The following is a 12,890-nucleotide window of genomic DNA, read 5'->3' on the forward strand; positions in this document are numbered from 1 at the left end:
ATGGTTCATTTTCCAGTTGCAGAGAGAGAGAGAGAGAGACCTGGGCCAACCTTACCAGAGTCTGCACCCTCCCTGGATTCACTTCCTTTCCCTTCAGTTGCTGCAAGTCCCCAATTCCTCACAGAATGAGAAAAGAAATGGAAAAGGGGAGAAAAGAAAATGTTTTCTCACAGAAGTTGGAGACAGGAGGAAGCTTTAATCTGTCTGAAGCTCAGTCTTTATTCACAGAAAGCCAGCGCTCTGATTGGCTGGAGGAGCAGAGCCCTTCTGGTTCTCCAGCTCTTCCTATTGGTAAAAAAATGCAGCATGCTGCTGTGCAGAGGGACCTGGGTGTCCTTGTGCATGAATCACAAAAAGTTGGTTTGCAGGTAATTAGGCAAATGGAATTTTGTCCTTCATTGCTAGAGGAATGGAGTTTAAAAACAGGGAGGTTATGTTGCAGCTGTACAAGGTGCTGGTAAGGCCACACCTGGAGTACTGTGTACAGTTTGGTCTCCTTATTTGAGAAAGGATATACTGGCACTGGAGGGGATGCAGAGGAGCTTCCCTAGGTTGATTCCGGAGTTGAGAGGATTGGCTTATGAGGAGACACTGCGTAGACTGGGGCTATACTCATTGGAGTTCAGAAGAATGAGGGGAGATCTTATAGAAATATAGAAGATTATGAAGGGAATAGATATGATAGAAGCAGGGAGGTTGTTTCCACTTGTAGGTGGAACTTGAACTAAGGAGTATGGCCTCAAAATAAGAGGAGCAGGTTCAGGTCTGAGTTGAAGAGGAACTTCTTCACCTAAAGGGTTGTGAATCTGAGGAATTCCTTGCCCAGTGAAGCTGTTGAGGCTACCTCATTGAATGTTTTTAAGGCAAGGATAGATACATTTTTGAACAGTAAAGGAATTAAGGGTTATGGCGAGCGAGCGGGTAAGTGGATCTGAGTCCACAAAAAGATCAGCCATGACCTTATTGAATGGCGGAGCAGGCTCGAGGGGTCAGATGGCCTACTCCTGCTCCTAGTTCTTATTGGCCGGATACGTGAGAGGCAGTGAGTTGGAAGTGTGCAATGGGGTAATACGCATGTGCGGGTGAGGGGGGAAACTGGGACAAAGCCGGCTCAATGACCATTGTCTGTCTGGGTCTTCCAGCCTTTTCAAAGGCTCATCTGGACTCGAAATGTCAGCTCTTTTCTCTCCTTACAGATGCTGCCAGACCTGCTGAGATTTTCCAATATTTTCTCTTTTGGTTTCAGCATGGCTGAATCTTTTTATTTAAACAATTCACAAATACAACCCAAAATACATTACAATTTTGAATCCAAAACATTACAATCAAACCACACTATAGTTTCATTGTAACAAATACATAAACATCAACTTAATAGAAACACAATAGCAACCACTGATACGCATTATAATTTATCTGTAACTTTCCCAGGTTTCGCCTTCCGGGGTTTCGACCGACTGCATATGAACCTGCGGGGCTACACAACAATCCATCTAAATATATTTCAATCAAAACACTTTATAATTTCACAATAGTAAATTTATAAACAACCCAACATAAACACATTATCAACAGCCAGCATGCATCGTGAGTTGTCTGTGACCAAGCCTTCTAAAGTTACAATCAACTCATGACTGCAAGCCAGCAAGTTAATATTAACAAAGTACCAACAGCTATCACGCTGTTCTGAAGACAGTAACAAACAACTCCCTTTCAATAAAAATGGAGACCATTTTGAGCTATCTGCAGGTGTGTTTATTTATTTTACTATTTATTTACATAATAAATATTTAAAAATATTAAATAACATTTAAATAAAAATAATAAAATATGTATCTATTTATCCTTCAATCAATATCACTAAAAACACATCATCCACTCATTATCACATTGGTAGTTATAGTTTGTGGGATCTTGCTGTGTGTAAATTGGCTGCTGCGTTTCCCACATTACAACAGTGAATACACTTTAAAAGGGCTGTAAAGCTCTTGGAGACATCCTGTGGTTGTGAAAGGCGTTATAGAAATGCAAGTGTTTAAATTGAAGATTTCTGTTCTCTGATCTTGTTATCTCGAACTGAATTGATTTCAGCCACCCCCCAACTCACCATTTAATAAATTCACTTTGATTCAGGCAAAACTTCAACCAATTAAGGCAAAGGCAGAATTCTCTGGATGGTAAATTTAAAAAGAAGTTTATTCAATGAAAAAGGTTTACTGAACAACTTTAAGCATTGACTTTTACAGCTTCATGCGGGTGTTCAGTCTGGAGAAGCGTAACCCTCTCTGGCTCCTTCTTTGACAGTAATTCCCTTGGAACTCAGCCTCGGGAGTTTTCAGTACTCAGTTAGCAAGGAAGACCTTCGGAACCTCGACTTTAATCCCCAAAGTGACCATTACCTCATGTCAGTGTTGGGCCTGTTGTAACATGACAATTGGTCAATTTGGTCACTAGGTTAATTGGATCCCCAATTACTTACACCACCTTCTCTCATTATCATATCCAGGAATACAATAGAACTGTTACATACGGTCCCTTTATCTGATTCTATACAATCCCTTATTCACACAGTTTCAAATGCTGAGGCTAATCAGAGTTTGAAGGTCTCTCTTGCCAGTACATTTATCTTCATTCCACATTCTTTACATACACAGCAATTAAACTTTTACATTTTTACAGCACATAAAACTCAGTCTTTTACTATAACTACTGATTGATTAATTATAACTCAATTAAGGCTCACTACTTATTCAAGCATCTGTTACTGACTGGTGGTTAATTCATACAGAAATCTTTAATATATTTGATTAATACAAGATTAACTCATTCAGAAAGAACATAGGATGCTGCAAATACTCAGCAGGTCAGGCAGAATCTATTAGGAGAGGAAGCAGAGAGTCAAAGGACTCAAAACATTAACTCTTTCTCTCCTAATCGTTGCTGCCAAAGCTGCTGAATTTCCCCAGCAGCCTCTGCTCTTGTTTCAGATTCCAGCATCCACAGTATTTTACTGATTTTACACTTCTTAAAAAGACAGTTTGTCATAGAATTATGCAGCGCAAAAAAGGGTCTTCGGCCCATCGATTCTGCACCAACAATTGCTAACTCTAAAGGAGCGCTCATCCCTTTTTCCTGCATGTGTCCCATATCCTTGTAGCAGATAATAGCTTTCTTTCTTTCTCATCTTCAGATTGAACAATGAGCCATATCTTGGCAGAATATGAGATCCTGTATCTTATCAAAATTGGAAAATAATTTATTTTTCAAACAGTTTCTGCTGGCTCTGCAGTTTATTTAAACATTTACATTGATATAGTGTTATTTTTTTCAAATATAATCTCCCCTTTACAATAGGATTATCTATTACATCGATTCACTAATGATAAATTAATCAAGGTTCATTACTGAATAATCCTTAGTTTCAGGACTGGCTTTTAACACAAAATCAATGCACAATTAATACTGAAAAGTTACAGAATGTGAAATGGCTGCAGGGAGCCACATGTTGGAGGTTAAAGGGCTTCCTTGACCTTGTTACAGTGAATACGTGATGCAAGTGACTTAATTCCAAATCCAAATTTGATTCCCCATGCATACACACAGTTTCCTATATTACAACAGTGATTACACTTCAAAAGTACTTCATTGACTGTAAAACTCTGTTGGAAATCCAGTGGATATGAGAGGTGCTTCAGAAATGCAATTCTGTTCAAATTGATTGCAAACATGGATATATTATACTGAATGTCCTCACCTAAATCACTGATAAAGATTGAGTCTCAATTTTGTTTAATAACCATGTCTTTGACACCATTTTGAAGACTCTGTGAAACTCCAGACACACGCTGTCCAGAATTATTTGTTTTAAAACACAGCGAGTTGTTGTCATTTGGAATTCACTGCATGTAAAAGGTGCAGGAAGCTGATTGGACGTATCTTCCAAAAGGAAATTCGACACATTTTTGAGAAGAAAATGAAATAGTCCAACAATGGGATTAAATAAGTGCAAAGAGCTGGCAGAGGTAAAATGGGCCAAATGGACTCATTCTGTGCTCATGGAGCGAGTGGTAATGGTCTGGAGCCCACTTCCTTCAAGAGGAACAGAAGCAGAGATGATGGAAATTTTCACCAGGAAAATGGAAATAAACCCAGAGAGACACGGGGATAGAACGGGGCAATGGTTAGACCTACAGACAGCCAGCATCGATTCATGGGCTGAAGGCCACATACCCGATCCTAATGCCTGTCTGATCTAAAGCGAGAAATTTCATCTGCTTCAGTCTCTCCAACTCACTGAAGTCCCTCATCCCTGGAGCCAGTCTCATAAATCTCTTCTGCACCCTTTCTAAGAACTTCACATATTTCCTAAAGTGTGAGACCCATATATAGGGTTCTATTCTAGAGGAAGAGAATTGAAAAGCAGGGAGGTTATGGTCAACTTGTTTCGAACCAGGATTAGACTACGCTGGGAGCACTGTCAACATTTGTGATCTCCATTTAGAAAAAGGAAATAGAGGCATCGGAGAAGGAGTAACAAAGATTCACAAGAATAATCCCAGAAAAGAGAGCATTTAACCTTCAGGAAAAGCAGGGGTAGCTTTTCTCCAGAAAAGAGAAGACTGAAGGGTGACCTGATTTACAATTATGAAGGGGTTCAATAATCCAATAGGGATTTCAGGAGAAACCTCTTTACCCAGCGAGTGGTGAGAATGTGGAACTCACTACCACAGCGAGTGGTTGAGGTGAATAGCATGAATACATTGAAGGGGAAGCTAGATACATACATGAGGGAGAAAGGAATAGAAGGATATCCTAAAGGGAGGAGATGAAGAGGGGTGGGTGGAGGCTCATGTGAAGCATAAATAATGACATAGACCAATTGAGCCAACTGGCCTGGCCCTGTGCTGTAGACTCAATGGAACAGAGACAAATGTATTCATTTTAGATCTACCTGTAGTGGTAGGAAAAAAACTATTTAAAACCCAGGATGAAATAAATGTTGTTCATCAGCTTTTTTCTATTTCAGTGGCAATGTGCTCTCCCAGGTTCAAAGAGCATCAGCCCACTGGAAGCAAAGTTGTGAGACTGGCCAGTCCAGCAGAAAGAAACCTTTCGACCCTCCCATGTCACCAACTGTCAGAACGAACATGGTTCTGTCCTGGATGTGATTAGCAGCAGCAAAAACAGCAGAATCCAACCTCGGGAATTGCTTGTGAACTTGCTGATGTGTCTGCATATTCGATAATTGAGTGAATCCCTTCCCACAATCAGAGCAGATGAATGGTCTCTCCCCAGTGTGAACTCGCTGGTGTCTCTGCAGAGTGGATAACTGAGTGAATCCCTTCCCACAATCAGAGCAGGTGAATGGTCTCTCCCCGGTGTGAACTCGCTGATGTCTCAGCAAGTGGGATGAACAGGTGAATCCCTTTCCACACACACGGCAGATGAATGGCCTCTCTCCAGTGTGAATGCGTCGATGAATTTCCAGCTGAGATGGGACCCTGAATCCTTTCCCACAGTCCTCACATTTCCATGGTTTCTCCATAGTTTGCTTTTGAAAGTTAAAAGTGATGCTGGTGTTCTTATGACTCTCCAGGTTGGATGATCAGTTTGAGCCTTGTCCACAGACAGAATACGGGTATGGTCAGTACATTAGAACACTCTCACTCGTGTGTGTGTGTGCATGTCTCAGTGCTTTTCCAGTCACACTGATGTTTAAAGCCTTCTGAAGCAGACAGAACAGAGAAACATTTTCCTTCTAGATTCAAAGGTTAATGATATTCAGGTCATTATGAACTGAGTGACTATCAGATGTTGATGTGACAGTTGGTTTAAGATTTCTGTCTGTGAATCCTCACCTTCTGATAGCCTATAAAAGGAATTTACAAAAATCACCACTGTCAGTACAGGAAAGAAATTCAGAACAGACAATTCTAGTTTCTATGGAACATTCTTTCCTCTCATTCCCAAAAGCTGTAAATCTCCATCCCACACACTCTCCCTCCATTCTCACTCTGCTGTATCTAATATTCACCCTCCCAATTCTCCTGAAGGTGTTGATTGAGGCTGATTGACAGATCCATGCTCACTGCTTCCTGTCCTGGACACAGAGAGCTGAAAATCTCCATGCAGGCTGCCAGATATATGTCTGTATTACTGGATTAAAATTTTCCCCCAGAATGAGAAAAGAAAGTGTTTTACTTACAGATGTTGGCGCCAGGAAGGAGTTTCAGTCCGTCTGAAGGTCAATCTTCATTCACACAAAGCCCGTGGTATAATTAGCTGGAGGACCAGAGTCCTTCCGGTCCTCCAACGTTTTCCATTGGCCAACACCTCAACATTAAGGGGGGGGTGGTGGCGGACTCCCGCACATGCGCAGCTTCCCCTCTCCCTTGGACATGCACAGTCGCGGGGGAGGGGGAGATCACCGAGCGGCTTCTCGCTCTGGCTGGAGCCGTCAGCCGGTTGCTTGGATACCTTGGCTCGTGGAGGTGGAGGGGGGAGGGGAACAATGGGTGGGGGCGGGGCGGGGCTCCCGTGTCCGCGCACCGGGCCTGCGCACTGGAGCCCGGAGACGTCACCGCGGAGCAGAATGATTGCTATTGGCTGATTGAGGCATTCTCCATTGTGACGTCAGTGCGGACGTTGGCCAATGAGCTTCAGACTACAACTTCCTCCTCTGTGCAACGTCAGTGAGGAAATCAATGTCTCCTCCTTTCCATTTCTTTTCTCATTCTGGGGGAAATTGGGGACTTGCAGCAACTGAAGGGAAAGGAAGTGAATCCAGGGAGGGTGCAGACTCTGGAAAGGTTGGCTCTGCTGTCTCCCAGGAGAAGGCTGTCATTTAATACAGCAAGTTAGGAGATGTCTTGTGTATGTACGTTGTGTTACATGGCACAGATTAGACACTTTTAATTCTCTGCTAAAGTACATTTATTATTCTTTCTCATCTTGCAATATCGTGCATCCCCGTGCTGTGCTGCCAGCGGAGGGAATGGGGGAGGGAGAGAACTTTGTCAAATGTTTGATGGGCAAAATGACCTTCTCCTGTACCTGAGGTGCATAAGGCATCGCACCACCAGCTTCTGAAGGGCAATAGGAATGGAGAACATAGAGTGGCCCATCCAGCGATACCCAAAAACCATGAAGGAATGAACAATAGAGAAGAAAGAATGTTCCAAAGCAATTTGAATTGTCTGATCTGAATTTCACCCTGGTATTGATTTTGTAAACTCCTTTTACAGGATATTAGAAGGTGAGGATTTACTGTCAGAAATCTCAAACGAAATGTCACATCAAGATCTGGCACAGTGACTTAATTCATCAGGAGTTGATTATTGTCGGCTTTTGAATAGAGTCATAGGGTCATAGAGGTTTATAGCATGGAAACAGGCCCTTCGGGCCAACTTGTCCATGCCACCCTTTTTTTAAAATGCCTAAACTAATCCCAATTGCCCACATTGGGCCCATATCCCTCTATACCCATCTTACCCATGTAACTGTCTGAATGCTTTTTAAAAGACAAAATTGTACCCACCTCTAATACTACCTCTGGCAGCTTCTTCCAGACACTCACCACCCTCCTTGTGAAAAGAATTGCCCCTCTGGACCCTTTTGTATCTCTCCCCTCTCACTTTAAACCCCTTAGTTTGAGACTCCCCTACCTTTGGGAAAAGATATTGACTATCTAGCTGATCTATGCCCCTCATTATTTTGTAGACCTCTATAAGATCACCCCTCAGCCTCCTACGCTCTAGAGAAAAAAGTCCCAGTCTATCCAGCCTCTCCTTATAACTCAAACCATCAAGTCCTGGTAGCATCCTCGTAAATCTCTTTTGCACTCTTTCCAGTTTAATAATATCCTTTCTATAATAGGGTGACCAGAACTGTACACAGTATTCCAAGTGTGACCTTACCAATGACTTGTACAACTTCAACAAGACATTCCAACTCTTGTTTTCAATGTTCTGACCGATGAAACCAAACCTGCCGAAAGCCTTCTTCACCACTCTGTCCACTTGTGACTCCACTTTCAAGGAGCTATGAACCTGTATCCCTAGATCTCTTTGTTCTGTAACTCTCCCCAATGCCCTACCGTTAACTGAGTAAGTCCTGCCCTGGTTCAATTTACCAAAATGCATAACCTCGCATTTATCTAAATTAAACTCCATCTGCCATTCGTCAGCCCACTGGCCCAATTGATCAAGATCCCGTTGCAATCCGAGATAACCTTCTTCACTGTCCACTATGCCACCAATCTTGGTGTCATCTGCAAACTTCCTAACCATGCCCCCTATATTCTCATCCAGATCATTCATATAAATGACAAATAACAGTGGATCCAGCACCGATCCCTGAGGCACACCACTGGTCACAGGCCTCCAGTTTGAAAAACATCCCTCTACAACCACCCTCTGTCTTCTGTCATCAAGTCAATTTTGTATCCATTTGGCTACCTCACCCTGGATCCTGTGAGATTTAACTTTATGCAACAACCTACCATGTCAAAGGCCTTGCTAAAGTCCATGTAGACAACATCAACTGCACTGCCCTCATCTACCTTCTTGGTTACCCCTAGAAGGAGGGGAGGGGAGGAATCTAGAAGGAGAAATGTTTGTCTCTTTGTGTTTGCCTCAAAATAGTTGAAACATTGGTATGACTGGAAAAGCAGCATTGCACAGCCTGGAAAAAACTTTGCACAATTTGGAATCGGGAGACTGTGCATGTGTTGTGTATGTGGACAAGTCTTCAACTCATCATTAAACTTTGAGAGGTAGAAGGACAGCAGCACCATGGGGAAACCGTGGCAATGTGAGGACTGTGGGAAGAAATGCCGATTCCCGTCTGAGCTGGAAACTCATCGACGCATTCACACAGGAGAGAGGCTGTTTACTTGCTCTGAATGTGGGAAGAGATTTGCTCATTCATGCAACCTGCAGCCACACCGACGAGTTCACACTGGGGAGAGGCTGTTCACCTGTTCTGACCGTGGAAAGGGATTCACTCATTTAACCCACCTCCCCGCACACAAACGAGTTCACACTGGGGAGAAACCGTTCACCTGCTCTGAGTGTGAGAAGGAATTCATTCAGTTATCCCACCTGCTATCACAGCAGCGAGTTCTCTGCAGCGAGGTCACACTGGAGAGAGGCTGTTCGTCTGCAGCATGTGTGGGAAGGGGTTCAGTGAATCATTCACTCTGCTAATACACCAACGAGTTCACAAGGACAAGAGGCCATTCACCTGCTCAGAGTGTGGGAAGGGATTCACTAAGTCATCCAACCTGCTGACACCAGCAAATTCACACCGGGGAGAAGCCGTTCCCCTGCTCTGTGTTTGGGAAGGGATACACTCAGTTATCCAGCCTGTGGAGGCACAAGAAAGGTCAAAGTGATGACAGATTTTGCTGTTCCTGCTGCTGTTAATCACATCCAGGACTGAATCAGGATCATTCTGATTGTTGGGAGGGTCCCAGGGGTTCTTTTTGCTGGACTGACCAATCCCACAACTTTGCTGCCTATAGGCTGATACTGTTTGAGACTTGCGAGTATCTAGTTTCATATTTTATTTGGATCACAGAATGAAATGGTGTCTGGAATGTAGAAGATATTCAGTTGGAAACTGTTTGGAACTCCCCAAATCATGCCAGGTTGCCATGGAGATGGGCTGTGGTGGTTTGAATGTTCTTCTGTTTAATTTCTCTGGGTGTTTCTCACTGAAGGAAACTGCAAAGGTACAAGTCTAAGGTAGCTGTAATCGAGTGGGAAACAATTAGGGGCTAGTATTTAAGGAATGCAGTGTTGTAGTGGTGTTGTTACTGGAATTGTAACCCAGAGACATAGGTGAATGCCCAGAGGTCGCAGGTTCAAATCCCACCTCGGTAGATCAATCAATAAGAATCTGGAACTAAAAGTCTAATGGTGACCATGAGACCATTGTCGATCATTGGAAAACCCCATCTGGTTCACTAATGTCCCTGAGGGAAGGAAATCTGCCGTCCTTACCTGGTCTGGGCTACATGTGACTCCAGAGCCACAGCAATGTGGTTCACTCTTAAATACCCTCTGAAATAACTGAGCAAGTCACCCAGTTGCATCAAACCGTGAGAAAGACGATAAGGAATGAAACTGAACTATTTGCATATCAAACATCATAAACAGCAGGCAATAGACAGAGCTAAACGATCCCACAACCAATGGATCAGATCTGAGCTCTGCAGTCCTGCCAGTAGTATTTGTGCTGCACAAGTGCCAGACAATGAGCATCTCCATCATGAGAGAATCGAACCATCGCCCCTTGACATTCAGTGACCTTGCCATTACTGAATTCCCCAACTATCAACAGGCTGGGGATTACTATTGACCAGAAACTGAACTGAACCAGCCATATAAACACTGTGGCTACAAGAGCACGTCGGAGGCTGGGAATCCTGCAGCCAGTAACTCACCTCTTGACTCCCGAGAACCTGCCCACCATTTACAATGTGGAGATGCCGGCGTTGGACTGGGGTAAACACAGTGAGAGTTTTAACAACGCCAGGTTAAAGTCCAACAGGTTTATTTGGTAGCAAATGACATTAGCTTTCGGAGCCCTGCTCCTTCGTCAGATGGAGTGGATATCTGCTCTCAAACAGGGCACAGAGACACAAAATCAAGTTACAGAATACTGATTAGAATGCAAATCTCTACAGCCAACCAGGTCTTGAAGATACAGACAATGTGAGTGGAGGGAGCATTAAGCACAGGTTAAACAAGTGTGTATTGTCTCTAGACAGGACAGCCAGTGAGATTCTGCAAGTCCAGGAGGCAAGCTGTGGGAGTTACTGGGAGTGTGACATAAACCCAAGATCCCGGTTTAGGCCATCCTCATGTGTGCGGAACTTGGCTATCAGTTTCTGCTCAGCGACTCTGCGCTGTCGTGTGTCGTGAAGGCCGCCTTGGAGAACGCTTACCCGGAGATCAGAGGCTGAATGCCCGTGACCGCTGAAGTGCTCCCCCACAGGAAGATAACAGTCTTGCCTGGTGATTATTGAGCGGTGTTCATTCATCCGTTGTCGTAGTGTCTGCATGGTCTCCCCAATGTACCATGCCTCGCGATATCCTTTCCTGCAGCGTATCAGGTAGACAATGTTGACCGAGTTGCAAGAGTAGGTACCGTGTACCTGGTAGATGGTGTTCTCACATGAGATGATGGCATCTGTGTTGATGATCCTGCACGTCTTGCAGCGGTTGCTGTGGCAGGGTTGTGTGGTGTCGTGGTCACTGTTCTCCTGAAGGCTGGGTAGTTTGCTGCGGACAATGGTCTGTTTGAGATTGTGCGGTTGTTTGAAGGCAAGAAGTGGGGGTGTGGGGATAGCCTTGGCGAGATCATCTTGACATCTCACCAAGGCCATCCCCACACATTTTGTACCATCTACAAAATGCACTGCAAGAACTCACCGAGGCTCCTTCGCATCTTCCAAACACATGAACCTTTACCATCTAGAGGGACAAGGACAGCAGACGCATGGGCACACCACCACCTGGAAGTTCCCGTCCAAGCTACAGACCAGCCTGACTTGGAAATATATCCCCGTTCCTTCACTGTCACTGGGACCCGGAAATCCCTAACAGCACTGTGGGTGTACCTGCACCACATGGATTGCTATTGGTTGAAGAAGGCAGCTCACCAACGCCTTCTTAAGGACAATCAGGAATAGGCAATAAATTCTGGCTGAGCCAGGGATGCCCACATCACATGAATGAAAAGAAATTGAGAATTGGATTGGGACAATTAAGGGCTCGGGAGAAATAATACTGAGTAAGAACTGTCCACAAGGAACGTTTTACATCCAGGCTTGATCTGTTGCTTGAAGCATCTGTTCCTAATGTACTAGTAACCTAGAACTCACGGTGCTCCTTCAGAAGAAAAGATCGAGTAGATGTTACCCCGGGCGGGGCCAGAACAGAACTGGAAAATAATGGAGTGAAATTGAGTGAGGGGACAGAGAGAGAGTTCTCCTCCCCCTCAAGGTGTGGACTGTCAGAATCCTGGGGGACCCCCTACTTTTGGTTTTCTTGCTAATTAGTGAACATTAAATTAAATTCTATGACTGGCTGTGCATTGATTTTGAATTTGATTGTTTCACTTCTCCTGTTTTTATTCCTGTTGTGATTACGCTCTGGGTAAGGATGGTTGACAGGTGAGAGGATGGGAAATTGTGGTTTGGGTCTTCACTGACCAAATGTTTTATTGATCCGAAAGGTGTAAAAGGGGCCAAACTTCAGCAGAAATCTAACAGAGCTGAGAACAGACGACTTGCTGTGTGGGAACAGGGAGATAAACAGCTCCCAGAGGACAGAGAAAACAAGAGTGCCTTGAATCCTAGATGACACCTGGGTGTCAAGGCCACCATGTTTTCACTGCTTGGCATGGGAATGCTGACTCCCTGTCCCAGGGACGGAGCGTGGGAAGACAATTGTTTGAGAGTTTGATGTGGCTTGGGCAGGTACAGATGGTTCAATGACAGGTTTTGTAATTGGTCCATTCAAATGTTAGCTGGGCAATGATTGGGTTAAAATCAGTCTCCATAGACTTTCTGATGTAAAAAGTATAAGAAGGGATTTCCCGAGCACAGAGATTTGTCGAGGTTTTACATGGTGCATTGACTGGTGCCATGGCATCTGGGGCAGAGCGGGGAGCATTTCTATGGGGATGGTGTTTCTACCCAGAGTGTAATGGTAATGCTGCTGCACTTTGATACCACTGCTCAGACATTAGCCTGTGTCAGCTTATTGATACGGAATAAAATCTAACCACTGTCACCAATAAGGATGATCACTGGGAATCATTTCAGAGTTTGGGAAAAGGGAAGAAAGGATTAATTGACTCCCTGAAACCCATTGTCTAAC

At 44.0% G+C, this 12,890-nt stretch overlaps 1 protein-coding gene across 1 annotated transcript; it reads right to left on the reverse strand.

Moving 5' to 3' along the window:
* Positions 1-1,612: 1,612 nt before the first annotated feature.
* LOC144510482 (uncharacterized) lies at positions 1,613-6,271 on the reverse strand. The gene is made up of 2 exons (XM_078239938.1): positions 6,206-6,271; positions 1,613-5,869 (listed from the first exon to the last, which is right to left on the reverse strand). Exon 2 carries the CDS (start codon positions 5,543-5,545, stop codon positions 5,048-5,050), a length of 498 nt encoding a protein of 165 aa, XP_078096064.1. The 5' UTR covers positions 5,546-5,869; positions 6,206-6,271; the 3' UTR covers positions 1,613-5,047.
* Positions 6,272-12,890: the final 6,619 nt, after the last annotated feature.

Source organism: Mustelus asterias, chromosome 23 (genome assembly GCF_964213995.1).
Source record: "Mustelus asterias chromosome 23, sMusAst1.hap1.1, whole genome shotgun sequence".
Taxonomy (NCBI): domain Eukaryota; kingdom Metazoa; phylum Chordata; class Chondrichthyes; order Carcharhiniformes; family Triakidae; genus Mustelus; species Mustelus asterias.